This window comes from Nomascus leucogenys, chromosome 17 (genome assembly GCF_006542625.1).
Source record: "Nomascus leucogenys isolate Asia chromosome 17, Asia_NLE_v1, whole genome shotgun sequence".
NCBI classification, from domain to species: domain Eukaryota; kingdom Metazoa; phylum Chordata; class Mammalia; order Primates; family Hylobatidae; genus Nomascus; species Nomascus leucogenys.
The window spans coordinates 46,207,635-46,225,381 of record NC_044397.1 but is presented as its reverse complement, the minus strand read 5'-3'; the positions used below and the strand labels follow the sequence as shown (position 1 = coordinate 46,225,381).

Here is a 17,747-nt window from a genome sequence, read left to right as displayed (position 1 = left end):
GATCGCTTGAGCCCAGGAGTTCGAGACCAGCCTGGGCAATGTGGCAAAATCCCATCTCTACAAAAATTACAAAAATTAGCCTGGAGTGGTAGCATGCACTTGTAGTCCCGGCTACTTGGGAGGCCGAGGTGGGAGGATCACTTGTGCCCGGGAAGTCAAGGCGGCTGCCATGCTCATACCACTGCACTCCAACCCGGGCACCAGAGCCAGACCCTGTCTCAAAAAAAAAAAAAAATGACTGGCAGGGATCACTAGGTAAATAACGGTGTTTTTCCTTATGGGAAGGAGCCAGTTTGGTGCCTTGGGATAAGTTTTAGCCTTGATGGCCTTTGGGTCATCTAAGGAGGTAGCTCAGTAGGTGACTGTTTGGATCTGGAGGTGAGTAGGTACATAAAATGGGATTAAGGCATGAATGAGCGTGTCCCCCTTGAGCAGAGGCCCCAGCTGGAACTTGGGAACACCAGCTTTTGAAGGAGCCTGAGAAGGAAGCGGTGGCCAGATGAATGTTAAGAAAACCAGGAGTGGAAGCAGGGAGAGGATCCACCCCACTTCTGTGTCAGATGCTGCAGCAACATGAGTTAGGGACTGGAGCTCTGGCTTTGGACTTAGCAGCCCAGAGATTACTGGAGACCTTGAAGTTCTCCTGTGTCTTCATTCTCACTTGTCTCTCTGAGACTTCATTCTCACTTGTCTCTCTGAAGGTTCATTTTGCCTGCACTGCTTTGCGGTGGGGCAGGAAGGTGGTTTCTGCGCAGTGCTCGGGGCAGCTGGGTGCTGGAGCTTGCACAGGGTTTCTTTGATACCAATAAGTGTCTTCAGCTCTAAGTGTCAGATAATCTGGCATGGCGTCGATGACTGGTGTTTACTAGGCTCGGGGTTTGTAACCCTGGCCTTAAAGCTCTTTGAGGGTCTCAGACATCACAGGATATTTGAGAAATGCTACTTTCTGCTACATGAAGGTGAGTTCCTGTCATTCTCTCTTAGCACAAGTCGGGTGTATTTCCTTTGGTCGGCGTAGAGAGCAGGCTTGCTTCTCCCATCCTCTCTTCGTCACCTTTCAGAAACTTCCCATTTAACCTAAGGTAGAAAATCTCATTTAATGGTGGGCCTGGTGTGGTGGTTTGCGCCTGGAATCCCAGCACTTTGGGAGGCTGAGGTGGGTGGATCACTTGAAGTCAGGAGTTTGAGACCAGCCTGGCCAACATGGTGAAACCCTATCTCTACTAAAAATATCAAAATTAGCTGGACATGGTGACATGCGCCTGTAGTCTCGGCTATTTGGGAGGCTGAGGTAGGAGAATCACTTGAACCTGGGAGGCAAAGGTTGAGCAGAGATCACACAGCTGCATATGCCAGCCTGGGTGACAGTGCGAGCCAATATCTCAAAAAAAAAAAAAAAAAAAAAAAAGCAGTTTAAAACTACAATAAAGTTAGTTTAAAACTTGGACAAGTAGCCATGTGGTGTACATATGCGGGCTTTGGAGAGAGAGAGAAACTGAAAGGCTTCCTGTGTTTGTGGCATGATTAATGTTAACTTACTTTTTTTCTGATAAAATGTTATTAAGTTGCAAAATTACATTTTTTTTTCCACCATGTTGGCCAGGCTGGAGTGCAGTGGCATGATCATAGCTCACTATAGCTTTGACCTCCTGGGCTGAGCCAGTCCTCCCACCTCAGACTCCCAAGTAGCTGGGCCATTGGCGTACACCACTATGCTTAGCTAATTTATTAAAAAATTATTTTTTGTAGAGACGGGGTCTTGTTGTGTTGGCCAGGCTGGTTTCTAACTCCTGGCCTCAAGCAGTCCTTCCATCTCAGCCTCCCAAAGTGCTGGGATTATGGGTGTGAGTTATTGTGCCCAACCAGGAGGCCTTCCTCCTTTTTTTTTTTTTTTTTTTGAGGCAGAGTCTCGTTCTGTTGCCCAGGCTGGAGTGCAGTGGTGCTATCTCGGCTCACTGCAAGCTCCACCTCCTAGATTCACGCCATTCTCCTGCCTCTGCCTCCCGAGTAGCTGGGACTACAGGCGCCCGCCACCACGCCTGGCTAATTTTTTGTATTTTTAGTAGAGACGGGGTTTCACCGTGTTAGCCAGGATGGTCTCAATCTCCTGACCTCGTGATCCGCCCACCTTGGCCTCCCAAAGTGCTGGAATTACAGGTGTGAGCCACCGCACCCATCTGGCCTTCCTCCTTTACTAGCTCCTTTCCTCCCCTTATATTAGGTTGGTACAAAAGTAATGGTGATTTTTGCCATTATGTATTGGCAAAAACCGCGATTCCTTTTGCACCAACCCAATTAACTGTGTTTTTGTTAACTCATGTAATAAAAAGTAACCATCTCCTCCCACACCTCTGTCCCTTTCACCTGAACTAGTAGTGTTTTGAAAGTTTATAACACAGCCTTCTCCTGGCCACCTTTAAGGAACTTGTGTTCTTGCAACCTGTGGGTTGCTTGAGATATTATTAGGGTAACCTGGATATTGCCTTTTGCTTACGTAAAGCGCCATCTGTTGTTTACCCGTTGCCTCAGTTTCTCCATCCCTGTTCTGCTCGTCTCGCCAGATGGAGGATTGTGCAGAGCACAGTTTTCCCTGAGAACTTTTTTTTTTTTGAGATGGAGTCTTAGTCTGACACCCAGGCTGGAGTGCAGTGGCACGATCTCAGCTCACTGCAACCTCTGCCTCCCGGGTTCAAGCAATTCTCCTGTCTCAGCCTCCCGATAGCTGGGATTACAGGTGCACGCTGCCACTCCCGGCTAATTTTTTGTAATTTTGTATTTTTAGTAGAGACGGAGTTTCACCATGTTGCCCAGGCTGGTCTCAAACTCCTGAGCTCAGGCAGTCCACCCGCCTCAGCCTACCTAAGTGCTAGGATTACAGGCATGAGCCACCGCGCCTGGCCGATTTTATTCTTTTTTATGGCAGCTGTATGTGATATTTTAGATCCTGTGGGTGTTTTTTTGTTTGTTTGTTTGTTTCTTTGTTTGTTTTGAGACAGAGTCTCACTCGGTCACCCAGGCTGGAGTGTAGTGGCATGATCTTAGCTCACTGCAACTGAGTTGAGGTTCAAGCAATTTGTGGCTCAGCCTCCTGAGTAGGTGGGACTACAACCATGCGCCACCACACCTGGCTAATTTTTTGTGTTTTTAGTGGAGACGGGGTTTCACCATGTTGCCCTGGCTGGTCTCGAACTCCTGACCTCAGGTGATCCGCCCACCTCGACCTCCCAAAGTGCTGGGATTACAGGCGTGAGCCACTGTGCCTAGCTCCCGCTTTGTTTTGGTGGTTGTGGGGGATAGGATCTCACTCTGTTGCTCAGGCTAGAGTGCAGTGGCGTAATCATAGCTCACTGCCGCCTCAAACTCCCTGGCTTGAGCCATCCTCCCACCTCAGCCCCCCACGTAGCTGGGACTACGGGCATGTGCCACCACGCCCAGATCTTGTGTTTTTGATAAGTACAATACTGAGGAGAAATCCTACTTTATTCAGTTGTGCCCTGCTATTGTTGGATATGTAGTTTTCCATTTTTTAACAATTGCAAACACTCCAAAAATAACTCTGAGTAGTTAAATCTTTGGAGCAATGGGTGTTTCCTTGGGTTTAGTTCTTAGCAGTAGAATGTTGGAGATAAAATATGCCAGATTTTGGCACTATTGGTATGTATAGCCAAGTTGGTCTCCAGAAAGTTTATAACACAGCTGTTTCTGTGCCTCTTTTTAAGGAACTTGTGTTCTTGTAACTTGTGGGTTGCTAGAGATATCTTTGGGATAATCTTGGTGTTGCCTTTTGCTTGCTTAAAGTGCCGTCTGATGTTTAGCATCTTCACTGAGTTAGTCTCAGAGATCTAAGGTACTGTGCTGATAGATTTTCATCACATGTTCTCACGTGCTTGTGAAATTGCCTTTTGGCCGTGTTGTGTGTACCCTAAATCCCTGGACTTTTCAGAGAGGCAGCTTCCCAGCAGTGGTCATTTGTTTCTTCATCTTGGTCAATACCAGGACGCCCTAATTGGAGTTGGAATGAATTTAGGGGGAGGGGTCAAATAGTGTGGTTTCTTTTATCTCTTTTTCTTTTTTTTTTTTCCTAAACAGAACTTAATTTATTCATTAATTAAAACTAACATTTGCCACTGTGACGCTTACAGAAATTTTCTTGTAGTTACAAGAAAACCTTTGCAGAGGGAATACATTTATTTAGTCTTCATTAATTTTCTATTTGAAAACGCTTGTGAATGGTAGAAAGGAATTTTAAGTTTGTAAAATGTTTGGAATCTTAATAGTTTTACTCAAACATTCTTTTATTATTACTATTATTATTATTATTATTATTATTATTTGGAGATGGAGTTTTGCTCTTGTTGCCCAGGCTGGAGTGCAATGGCACGAAGTCAGCTCACTGCAACCTCCGCCTCCTGGCTTCAAGCGATCCACCTGCCTCGGCCTCCCAAAGTGCTGGGATTACAGGCATGAGCCACCATGCCTGACCTCTTGATTTCTTTTTTATATTGCTCTCTATTGGCACATAGAAATGCTACTGATTTCTGTAGGTTGATTTTGTGTCCTGCAACTTTACTGAAAATTGGTCTATCAGTTCTAGTTTTTTGATGGAGTATTTAGATTTTTCCAAATATAAGATCATACCGTCTGCAAACAAGTATAATTTATCTTACTCCTTTCCAGTTTGGATGCCCTTTATTTCTTGTCTGATTGTTCTAGCTAGGACTTCTAGTACTCTGTTGAATTACAGTGGTGAAAGTGGGCATCCTTGTCATGTTCCAGATCTTAGAGGAAACGCTTTCAGTTTTTCCCTATTCAGTGTGATACTAGTTGTGGGCCTGTTGTATATGGCTTTCATTGTGTGTAGTATGGTCCTTCTAAGCCCAGTTTTTTTTTGAGGGTTTTTATCATGAAGAGATATTTAATTTTATCAAATGCTTTTTCAGTATCAGTTGAATGGATCATATGGCTTTTGTCCTTTATTCTGCTGATATGATGTATTGCTTTGATTTATCTGCATATGTTGAAGCATCCTTGCTTCTAAGGGATAAATCCCACTTGGTCATGATGAATGATCTTTTTAATGTTTTGTTGAATTTGGTTTGCCAGTGTGTTTTGGAGGAGATTTAACAACAATCCTCATCAGGGATATCTGCCTGTAGTTTTCCTTTTTTTTTTTTTTTTTTTTTTTTTGATGTATCTTTGGTTTTGGTATCAGGGTGATACTGGCCTCCTAGCATGAGTTTGGAGGTACTCCCTCTTCCTCTGCTTTTTGAGATAGTTTACGTAGGATTGGTATTAGTTCTTCTTCTTTTAGTGTTTGGTAGAATTCAGCAGTGAAGCCATCAGGTCTTGGTAGGTTGTGTGTGTATAGGAATTCATCCATTTCTTCTAGGTTTTCCAGCCGTATGCAGTTGCTCGTGGTAGCCTGTAATGATCCTTTGAAGTCCTGTGATGTTGGTTTAATGTCTCCTTTTTCATGTCTGATACTATTTCTTTGAATCTTGTCTCTCTTTTTTCTGAGTTCATCTGGTTCAAAACACCAGCTCTTTGTTTCATTGATCTTTTATATTTTTTTGTTTCAAATTTATTTCTGCTCTGATCTTTATTTCTTCTACTAATTTTGTGTTTGGTTTGCTCTTGTTTTTCTAATTCTTTAAGATGCATTGTATGTTGCTTTTTTGATGTTTTTCTACTTTTTTATGTAGGTGCTTATAGCTATAAACTTTCCTCTTAGTATTGCTTTCACTGGATCCCATAAGTTTTGGTATGTTGTGTTTTCATTTTCATTTGTTTCAAGACACTTTTTAATTTCCTTCTTAATTTCTTGATTGACCCACTGGCCATCCAGGAGCATATTATTTAATTTCCATGTGTTTGTATAGTTTCCAGAATTCCTCTTGTAATTGATTTCTAGTTTTATTCCATTGTGGTCAGAGAAGATACTTGATATAATTTCATATTTTTAAAAATGTTTTAAGACATGTTCTGTGGCCTAACATGTGGTCTGTTTTTGGGAATGATCCATGTGATCTGTTAGGTCCATTTGGTCTGTAGTGCAGATTAAGTCATTTCTTTGTTGGTTTTCTGTCTGGATGATCTGTCCAATGCTGAAAGTAGAGTGTTGAAGTCTCCAGCTATGATTGTATTGGGGTCTGTCTTTCCCTTTAGTTCTAATATTTGCTTTATGTATCTCGGTGCTCCAGTGTTGGGTACATATATATTTATAATTGTTACATCATCTTGCTGAATTGACCGTTTGACCTTCTTTGTCTCTTTTTATAGTTCCTGTCTTGAAATCTGTCTAGTCTGATTAAGATCTATCAGCCTCCCAAAATGCTGAGATTACAGGTGTGAGCCACCGCACCCGGCTATTTCTTTATTTCCATTTACTCTGTGTCTTTATAGGTAAGGTGTGTTTCTTCTAGGCAACACATCGTTGTGTCTGGCTTTTTTATTCATTCAGCCACTGTGTCTTTTGATTGGAGAGTTTAGTCCGTTTACATTCACTGTTGTTACTGATAAGTAAGGATTTACTCCTGCCATTTTGTTGTTTTTTGGTTGTTTTATGGTCTTCTTTCTTTCCTTCCTTCCTGTCTTCATTTTAGTGAAGGTGATTTTTCTCTGGTGGTATGTTTTAATTTCTTTTTATTTTTTATGTATCTGTTATATGTTGGGCTTTCTTTATAGGACAATGAAAACATTTGAAAATTGATTGTGAAGATTGTTGTTCAATTCGGTGAATATACCAAAAATCATTGAATTGTATACTTTAAATGGGTGAATTGTATGGTATGTGAATTATTTCTTAATAATACCATTAAAAATATCAAGAACCTTTCTTTTTCTTTTCTTTTGAGATAGAGTCTCGCTGTGTCGTCGAAGCTGAAGTGCAGTGGTGTGATCTTGACTCACTGCACCTCCGCCCTCTGGGTTCAACTGATTCTCCTGCCTCAGCCTCCCAACTAACTGGGACTACAGGCACACGCCACCATGCCCAGCTACTTTTTGTATTTTTAGTAGAGACAGGGTTTCACCATATTGGCCAGGCTGGTTTTGAACTCCTGACCTCTTGATCCACCTGCCCCAGCCTCCCAAAGTGCTGGGATTACAGGCGTGAGCCACTGTGCCTGGCTTCTCAAGAACCTTTCATATGGCAAAAGATACCATAAACCATATTAAAGAAAACCCAAACTTGGATGAATTATATGTAACATATAAAATTGTTAAAGGCTTAGTACCCAAAACACAAAAGGAATTTCTAAACATCAATAAGAAATAGACTAACACCCTATTAGTAAATTACCAGAGGATTCAGGCAGTTCACTTAAGATTGGGCCTAAATGGCTGATTAAAAAAGCGGAAAGATGCTCTGTTTCAGGGAGGTATAATTTAAAATAATAGAGATATCATTTCACATCTGTCTTTTTGGACCAAATTAATATGCCTTAGGAAATCAAGTGTTGGCACAAATCTCATGGAATGGAGCAGGCTCCTTCATTGCTGGGGAAGCGTAAACTGGTTTATCTCCTTGGAGAGTGATCTGACAATATCAGGTTGAAGACAGGCCCTACTCTGTGACTTTGCTGTACTACAGCCACTCTTGTACATGTTGCAATGCCCTTGGTGGGTGAAACAGTAACAGGAACCCAGCTAGGCCCCTCAGACTGGGATAACTCAACCACAGAACAATTACATATATACATCAGTGAAATTCAGCAAACTAGATCAACAGAGATCAACAGAGATGTCAGAAAAACAATGTTGAGTGAAAGTGGCATGGAAAATGTGTTGCTGTTGATTTTTAGGGGCTGTTGGTGCATCTTTTTGTCTCTAAAATTTAAACGCTGATACAGACTTTAAAAAATTGCTTTTTGCTAATGTTATTGCAGTCTGCTCCTATTTATAAGTGCTCATTGTGTGCCAGCTACTGTTCTAGGGGCCAGGGGCCAGGGCTGTAGCCGTGAACAAGACAGGCAAAATCTCCTCTCTCACTGGGCTCATAAATGAAGGATGACAGATAGTAAACAAGTAGGAAAATAATTGTGCTCTTGGTTGACGCTAAACAATATGAAGGAAATAAAGCAGGGGCTGAGGGTGACCAGGGAAGGCGTGCAAAATCTCTGCTCTCATTGGGCTCATAAATGAGGGATGACAAACAGTCAACAAGTAGGAAAATAATTGTGCTGTTGGTTGATGCTAAACAATATGAAGGAAATAAAGCAGGGGCTGAGAGTGACAAGGGAAGGCGTGCTCTGAGGAGCTGGCTATTAAACAGAGACTTGCATTTTTTTTTTTAATTGAGACAGTCTCATTCTGTCCCTCAGGCTGGAGTGCAGTGGCGTGATCTTGGCTCACTGCAACCTCTGCCTCCCAGGTTCAAGCAATTCTCCTGCCTCAGCCTCCCAAGTAGCTGGGATTACAGATGTGCACCACTATACCTGGCTAATTTTTGTATTTGTAGTAGAGGCGGGGTTTTGCCATGTTGGCCAGGCTGGTCTCGAACTCCTGACCTCAAGTGATCCACCCACCTCGGCCTCCCAAAGTGCTGGGATTACAAGCATGAGCCGCTGCGCCCAGCCATAGACGTGCATTTTAAGAAGAGCAAACATGTGGAAATGTTGGGAAAGCATCCAGGCAGATACAAAATTCTTCAGCTACATCATGGTCAAAAATGGCAAGAAGCATTAAATACTTACGAATAAACTTAATAAAAGAAGTGCAAACGTTAACACTGAAAACAGAAAACATTGTTCAAATAAGGAACCTAAATAGACGGAAAGGCCTGCAAGGCTCTCAGACTAGCAGACAACATTGTTAAGAGAGCAGCATTCCCCAAACCGATCCACAGATTCAGTGCAGTCCCTGTCAGTCCCAACTGATTTCCTTGCAGACATTGACAAGACGATCCTGAAGAATAGCAAGTCCAGTGTGGCCAAAGCCCAGGAGGGAGGAGGGGAAGTGGATGGCGATGCAGTCAGGGAGATTGGCAGGGCTTCTGCGTCCTGAAAACCCTGTGGGCCATGACGGAGCTATTGCCGACCTCTCCTAGGTCTGGTAGAAGCCTTAGGAGCTTTTAAGCAGGGCTGGGATAGCTATGAGCGATATGGCAATGAGCAGGACAGAATGTAGAATAAATAGAATTCAGCTTTTCAGTGGCAGGAAATGAGAGCATCCTCACTTTCTTTCTGTACATGTTGTTGTGTATTTGTGTCACATTACTGACTACCTAAACCTTAAGTGATACGGAAGTAACAGTATTTATTGTAGAATATTTAGAAGATTGAGGCTGGGTACGGTGACTCACACTTGTAATCCCAGAACTTTGGGAGGCTGAGGCAGGAGGTTTGCTTGAGGCTAGGAGATCAAGACCAGCCTGAGCAACATAGCGAGACCCCATCTCTTAAAAAGTAATAAATTAGCCGGGCACAGTGGCTCACACCTGTAATCCCAGCACTTTGGGAGGCCGAGGCGGGCAGATTACGAGGTCAGGAGTTCGAGACTAGCCTGGCCAATATGGTGAAACCCCATCTCTACCAAAAATACAAAAATTAGCTGGGTGTGGCGGCACATGCCTGTAGTCCCAGCTACTTGGGAGGCTGAGGTGGGAGAATCACTTGAACCCAGGAGGCAGAGGTTGCAATGAGCCAAGACTACACCATTGCTCCAGCCTGGGTCACAGAGTGAGACTCCATCTCAAAAAAAAAAAAAAAAAAAAAAATTAGCCGGGCATAGTGGTATACACCTTTAGTCCTGGCTACTCAGGAGGCTGAGGTAGGAGGATAGCTTAAGCCTAGGAGTTCAAGGCTGCAGTGAGCTATGATCGCACCACTGCACTCCAGCCTGGGTGACAGAGCGAGAGACCCTGTTTCTTAAAACACACATACACACACAATATTTAGAAGATTCAAACTGAAAGAATATGTATTCAGGATCCTGCCACTTTGAGGTAATGGCAGTTAACATTTAGTGTTTTTTCCTTCTAGTCTTTTGAATGAAGTTATGATCCGACATTTCTCAAATTCAGTAATGAGTGCCCATCCCACCCAGCTCACCCCCCAACACCTCAAAAGGAAACAAAAGAATCATAGCTTTCTTGTTGGCAAGTCAGTCCTTGAGGCTTCTGATTCATTTCTTTCAGGTGGAGCTGATCAGAATAATGTTCAGCATCAACCCCCTGGAGAACCTGAAGGTGTACATCAGCAGTCGGCCTCCCCTGGTGGTCTTCATGATCAGCGTGAGCGCTATGGCCATAGCTTTCCTGACCCTGGGCTACTTCTTCAAAATCAAGGAGATTAAATCCCCAGAAATGGCAGAGGTACAGTATGCTCTGACTTCTCCCGGGCTGGCTGGTCCTTGTGGAGGACAGGCTACAGGCAACACCCTGTAGCTTGCCATATAGCTTTCTTGGGTTTTGGCCTTTCTCTCCTAGTGAGAAAAATCAGTATTTATTCAGAATTTTCTGTTTTCCATCTCCCCAGGACTCACTTTGTTAGATAATACCTAGATGGATATTGTTTGATTTAAATATGCTACCAGTTTCAGTTAGACTTTTCAGCAGTGAAACATGCACTTTGGAGAGTACATTTGTAAAATGGTGTGTGTCAAAAAGCTGGAGACCTCACCTCTTTAATATTCCATCTCAAATGGGTTCATTGCTGTTTTAGAAAACTGAACATTTGGTATTTTAAAACCACATATCATCATGGAGTTTTATCAGCTGTACTAATGGTTTTTTCATGAGATAAGAAGGAATCCTAAAGAAATTCAAAAGCAGGACCTAATTTCCAAATATATTTGTTTTTTGTTTTTTGAGACGGAGTCTCGCTCTGTCACCTAGTCTGGAGTGCAGTGGCGCAAACTCAGCTCACCGCAACTTCCACCTCCCGAGCTCAAGCGATTCTCCTGCCTCAGCCTCCTGAATAGCTGGGATTACAGGTGCCTGCCACCACGTCTGGCTAATTTTTGTCTTTTTAGTAGAGACAGGGTTTTGCCATGTTGGCCAGGCTGGTCTCGAACTCCTGACCTCAGGTGATCCACCCATCTCGGCCTCCCCAAGTGCTGGGATTACCAGCGTGAGCCACCGCACCCAGCCTAATTCCTGTCTTTTAGTAGATTCCTTGGGTGGCTTCTCTTATTCTTTTTCCTTCTTCTTGGGTTTGTTGGTGGGTGGAGGTGGGGGTGGGGGTGGGGCTGGGAGTGCGTGGTTGCCGCATTGAGTGTGCCTTGCAATGGAGAGGTGAGTTCTGTTCCATGTAATTGAGATCGTAGCTTTCTCTTGTGCTCTAGGGCATTCTAGATCTTAAGTGATCTTGGCAAAAGGAACCGCCTACACATGTGAACTCTTTCTAGCACAGTTCAAGTAACGAGTTTTAGCTATTTCTACCATGTAACTCTTTCAAAGAGTTTATTACTAAGATACATACTGGCTGGCTTAATTCTCCCTCTTTTCTGACCCTGCCTCAATCTTTAAACGTTGTGAAAACAGGCTGCCCCCACATCAGGGCTGTAAATGAATATTCTGCTCAAAACTAAAGCTCCACAGCCTCCTGCCATTTCTTTCCCGCAGAGCTTGAGTCCATGTTGAGCACTTGGCCAAGGCCAGTGGTTGCAATGAAGCCTGGATAATTAGCCCTTAATAATCCGAATCAGGTCTGGCATTGGCTTTAGCTGGCTGTTCAACGTGGACTCCAGCTTTGTAGGAACGCACTGTTGAGATGCTGTGGAACTTTGGTTATGATTAGTTTCGTGATTTTTATTTTCAAATGAGGAACCTAGGTTGTAGGAAAGGCAGTGGTGTATGGGAAACATTTGGGGCTGTGAATCAGAACTTAATGCTGATTCTACCTTGAACTAGAATTGGAGAGTCCCTAATTTGTCCTGGGCCTCAGTTTCTTCATGTCTAGGACTATGAAGGACTGAGACTAGAATGTTCATTTTCAACCCTAATGTACTAGAATGGTCAGTTGAGTTTGTAGGTGTTAGGGAAAATGTAATTTGATAGATCCAGTTGCAGTCTTACTAAATGTCACATACAGTTAAACTGATGCCGTAAGGGTAGACTTACTGGGCTGGGTAGGGGTTGCTCAGATGACTTTTTTTTTTTTTTTTTTTTTAGAGTGTCACTCTGACACCCGGGCTGAGGCTGGACTTTAGTGGCGCGATCTTGGCTCACTTCAGCCTCTGCCCCGCTTCAAATGATTTTCGTGCTTCAGCCTTCCAAGTAGCTGGGATTACAGGCATGCGTCACCATGTCCAGCTAATTTTTTTATTTTTAGTAGAGACATGGTTTCACCATGTTGCCCATGCTGGTCTCGAACTCCTGGCCTCAAGTGATCACCCTGCTTGGCCTCCCAAAGTGCTGGGATTACAGGCGTGAGCTACCATACCTGGCCTCAGATGGCACTTTTGTTTTTTGTTTTTTTTTTTTTTTTTTTTTTTTTTTGAGACAGTCTCACTCTGTCACCCAGGGTGGAGTGCAGTGGCACGATCTCCTCTCACTGCAACCTCCACCTCCCAGGTTCAAGCGATTCTCCTGCCTCAGCCTCCCAAGTAAGTAGGATTACAGGCACACACCACCACACCCGGCTAATAATTGTATTTTTAGTAGAGACGTGGTTTCACCGTGTTGCTCAGGCTGGTCTCGAACTCCTGACCTCAAATGATCCACCTGCCTTGGCCTCCCAAAGTGCTGGGATTAGAGGTGCGAGCCACCATACCTGGCCCCTTCCTTTTTGAATTCGTTGCTGCTCTAAGGTGTCATCAAAAGTCCATAAGAAGGGGGGCAATATCCCAAATGAGTATTAGTATTCACTGCTGTTTTGTGTTCTAGAGAAAGAGAGCAAGGTGTATGGAATTGACCTTTTGGGACATTATTTTAAGGTGACTTTACTTAAAGAAAAGAATTGTAGTTGCAAAATGAGTTTAGATTAATGCTTTTATTCAAGCTTTTTTTTCAAGTTTGGTTCTGAGGCTAGATCATTTTCTCTAAGTGTAATATGCTAGATTTTTTTAAAAGAAGATTTTCTTGAATAAATTGATTTGATTTCACAGTTTATTGAGTATCTTGTGCCAGTGAAGAGTTCATATTTTAGGTTGTGAATATAAAAGTGATTAGGAGGCCGAGCACGGTGGCTCAAGTCTGTAATCCTAGCACTTTGGGAGGCCGAGGCAGGTGGATCACGAGGTCAGGAGATCGAGACCATCCTGGCTAACATGGTGAAACCCCGTCTCTACTAAATATACAAAAAATAAGCAGGGCGTTGTGGCGGGCACCTGTAGTCCCAGCTACTTGGGAGGCTGAGGCAGGAGAATGGCGTGAACCCAGGGGACGGAGCTTGCAGTGAGCGGAGATCCCGCCATTGCACTCGAGCCTAGGGGACAGAGCGAGACTGTCTCAAAAAAAAAAAAAAAAAAAAAAGTGATTAGGAAAGCCACATCATGCTGCCTGTGAAGAGGGTGGTGGCTATTGTCATGATCTTAAATGATCAGCTCTGAATTGTAGTTTGCTGATGTGCTGCGGTGCCACACCGGGGTCTTACCTGTATTCCCGCAGTGGGAAACAGGCGCTGCTCACACCCATTTCTCTTTCTTTCACTTTCCCAAAGGATTGGAATACTTTTCTGCTACGGTTCAATGATTTGGACTTGTGTGTATCAGAGAATGAAACGCTAAAGCATCTCACAAACGACACCACAACTCCGGAAAGTACAATGACCAGTGGGCAGGCCCGAGCTTCCACCCAGTCCCCCCAGGCCCTGGAGGACTCAGGCCCGGTGAATATCTCAGTCGCAATCACCCTAACCCTGGACCCACTGAAACCCTTCGGAGGGTATTCCCGCAACGTCACCCATCTGTACTCAACCATCTTAGGACATCAGATTGGACTTTCAGGTATGCAGTAGCCACTCTCCATTCAGGCTTCTCAGGCAACCACGGTTACAAAAAGAGGATGCATCGTGTATGTTTTTAGTGACTATATTGTACTAGATTGTAGTCTTGCTTGTGTGTCTTTTTTTTGTTGAGTTTGAACTACATGAACTATTTCTGCTCCATCATTACATGGTAAAGTACCTGGCTAGAAGTAGTTTCTCAAAAGCCTGTAGGAATGAGAAACTGTGAAAAAACTGTAAGGCCTGTCTAATATTTACAAACATGTAATTTTTATTCAGGCTTGTCCTGTTGGAGTTTTCATTACTTACTACACATCTTCTATTGCTATTAGTTTACAGATTTTTTAATGGCCATTGTTAGTCCGGCACTGTGCTAAGCTGCTGGGAAGAACTAGAAAATGACTAAGATGGCTGGGTGCAGTAGCTCATGCATGTAATCCCAGCACTTTGGGAGGCCGAGATGGGCGGATTGCCTGAGCTCAGAAGTTTGAGACCAGCGTGGGCAACATGGTGAAACCTCATCACTACTAAAATACAAAAAATTGGCCAGGTGGGGTGGCTCACGCCTGTAATCTGAGCACTTTGGGAGGCCAAGGTGGGCAGATCACAAGGTCAGGAGTTTGAGACCAGCCTGGCAAATATGGCAAAACCCCATCTCTACTAAAAATACAAAAATTAGCCAGGCGTGGTGGCAGGCACCTGTAGTCCCAGCTACTCGGGAGGCTGAGGCAGGAGAATAGCTTGAACCCAGGAAGCGGAGGTTGCATTGAGCTGAGAATCATGCCACTACACTCCAGCCTGGGCAACAGAGGGAGACTCTCTCCAAAAAAAAAATCAGCCGGGCATGCAGGCATGGTGGTGCACACTTGTAGTCCCAGCTACTCAGGAGGCTGAGGCAGGAGAATTGTTTGAACCCGAGACATGGAGGTTGCGGTGAGCCAAGATCGCACCACTGCACTCCAGCCTGGGCGACAGAGCAAGACTCCATCTCAAAGTAAAGAAAAGAAAATGCCTAAGATGGACCCGTGCTCAGTGGCTCACGCCTGTAATCCCAGCACTTTGGGAGGCCGAGGTGGGTGGATCACTTGAGGTCAGGAGTTCAAGACCAGTCTGGCCAACATGGTGGAACCCCATCTCTACTAAAAATACAAAAAAATTAGCCGGGCGTGGTGGCAGACGCCTGTGATCCCAGCCACTCCGGAGGCTGAGGTGGGAGAATCACTTGAACCCTGGAGGCGGAAGCTGCAGTGAGCCAAGATCATGCCACTGCACTCCAGTCTAGGCAACAGAGCGAGACTTCACCTCAAAAAAAAAAAAAAGGCCTAACATTTGCTCTCTTCCTTTTGGAATTTTGGGGTTATGGAAGAGACAAAGATAAACGTGAGTTAATGTTTATCAAGCACTTATAATAGTTCCTGCCACAAAGGAAATGCTATGTAAGTGCTTGATAACGGATATGAAAAATACATACTTATAAAATGTGGAGCACTGCCCTTTGACCAGTACTAAACCCATGACAGACTGTAAGTGATGCAGGAGAAGGGCTAGAAGGCAGTGGAAGCTGGAATAATCAGGAAAGGCTTCATACGGGACACCTGGGCCTTGGAAGAATAACCTTTTGTTCTTTGGTTACCAAAAGGCTTTTTAAAAAGTTCTTAGGCTGAATGCAGTGGCTCGTGCCTGTAATCCCAGCACATTGAGAGGCTGAGGCAGGAGGATTGCATGAGCTCAGGTGTTGAAGCCCAGCCTGGGCACGTAGCAAACACCTGTCTTTATGAAAAATTAAAAAAATTAACCAGGTGTTGTGGCGTGCACCTGTAGTCCCAGCTACTTGTAAGGCTGAGGTGGGAGGATTGCTTGAACCTGGGAGGTGGAGGCTACAGTGAGCTAAGATTGTACCACTGTACTCCAGCCTGGGTAATAGAGTGAGACCCTGTCTCAAAAAAAAAAGAAATAAGAAACAAATAAAAAGTCCTTGAAGGAATTTAAGTGCCCACCAGCCTCCTATTGGCTGTTAGAGGTGAGAATATTCCCATAATAATCAAGGTATGGGTGACTTCTGGGTTTTCCATGTAGCAAGTGGACCTGTTGCTTATGGCATGGCATAAGGATATCTTCAGGACTTTTTTTTTTTTTTTAATTGTTATTTTGAGTTGGAGTCTCACTCTGTCGCTCAGGTTGGAGTGCAGTGGCACAATCTTGGCTCACTGCAACCTCTGTCTCCCGGGCTCAAGCGACTCTTCTGCCTCAGACTCCCGAGTAGCTGGGATTATAGGCTCGTGCCACCATGCCCAGCTAATTTTGTATTTTTAATGGAGACAGGATTTTACCATGTTGGCCAGGCTGGTCTTGAACTTCTGACTTCAAATGATCTGCCCGCCTCAGCCTCCCAAAGTGCTGGGATTACAGGCATGAGCCACCACGCTTGGCTATTTTTTTATTTTAATTTTTAAAATTTATTTTTTGAGACAGGGTCTTGATCTGTCGCCAGGCTAGAGTGCAGTGGTGTGATCACAGCTCACTGCAGCCTCAAACTCCTGGGCTCAAGTGATCCTCACTAGTACCTGGGACCACAGGTGTGCACCAGTACAGCTGGCTGATTTTTAAAACTTTTTTGTAGACACAGAGTCTTGCTGTCGTGTTCAGGCTGGTCTTGAATTCCTGGCCTCAAGCAATCCTCCTGCCTCAGCCTTCTAAAGTCAAAGTGCTGGGACTACAGATGTGAACCACTGTGCCTGGCAATACATTGGTTTTAGTTTAAGCTTCATCACTTGCCTTTCTTAACTCTGAAAGCCTCTGACCTCTGTTTGTTCATATGTAAAAGGGGAACAGCTACACTTCTTTGGTCATGTTCATGGGAGCGTAGTAAATTTTAAGTGAAATGATACATATAAAAGATGTCTGAAAATGGCTAGACGGCTGTGCAGAAATGCTGGGGATAATTCACCCAGCCCGAGCTTTTCACCTCTGATCTGCCCGAGGTCTGGCTTGGCATCTCCAGGCCACGACTGGAAAGTGGCACTTCCTTCACTGCTTCGTGGCTGAGTTGAGTAGGACTCATGGTCAGGGTCAGGACTGCTCTTGTTCCTCAGATCCCACAAAGGCAGGTGCCTGGGCTGATAGATGATTCCTGTGTGGGTTTGATTTCAGGATTTATTTGTATCCCAGAGAATAACAAATATGTGGTTCTTGACTTTATAAAAAAATGATTTCTCTTTCATAGGCAGGGAAGCCCACGAGGAGATAAACATCACCTTCACCCTGCCTACAGCGTGGAGCTCAGACGACTGTGCCCTCCATGGTCACTGTGAGCAGGTGGTATTCACAGCCTGCATGACCCTCACGGCCAGCCCTGGGGTGTTCCCCGTCACTGTGTAAGTGTACCCGGCACCCAATGAACGTGCGTAACAAGCTCCACTTGCCGTGAGTACGGCTGGGCTGCTTTGGCCGTAAATTCTCAGGATGGCTCACTTCACATTTCTTTATAGAATTATCTCTACTCAGACCTATCTAAAGGATTACTTAATTTGTCTAAAGGATTATTTAATTTGGAATTCTAAAGATAGAACTTCTGCATATAAAATCAGAAAGTTAGTGCCCCCTCGAGGCAGTAAAAGCACCTGGCTGTTGTTGGACATTTATGGGCTGTCTTTCCTGCAGGAATAGAAGCAGCAAGTCACAGAAAAGAGGCTCACTGTGGCCAGGTGCAGTGGCTCAGGCCTGCGATCCCAGCACTGTGGGAGGCTGAGGTGGGAGGATCACTTGAGCCCCGGAGTTCAAGACCAGCCTGGACAACATATAGGGAGACCCTGTCTCTATTTAAAAAAAAAAAAAAAAAAAAAGGAAAAGAAAAAAGAAAAG

The 17,747-nt window shown here is 44.3% G+C and overlaps 1 protein-coding gene across 5 annotated transcripts in view; it reads left to right on the top strand.

The window, feature by feature from the left end:
* The window catches only part of TMEM248 (transmembrane protein 248), a 35,873-nt gene that overhangs the window by 8,743 nt on the left and 9,383 nt on the right, over positions 1 to 17,747 (top strand). For all 5 annotated transcript variants that reach the window (XM_003276055.4, XM_030796134.1, XM_030796133.1 and 2 more), the window contains 3 exons: positions 10,136 to 10,312; positions 13,602 to 13,887; positions 17,110 to 17,260. In XM_003276055.4, coding sequence (XP_003276103.1) covers positions 10,154 to 10,312; positions 13,602 to 13,887; positions 17,110 to 17,260 — 596 coding nt within the window. In that variant the 5' untranslated portion in view covers positions 10,136 to 10,153. The remainder of the gene's footprint in view (positions 1 to 10,135; positions 10,313 to 13,601; positions 13,888 to 17,109; positions 17,261 to 17,747) is intronic.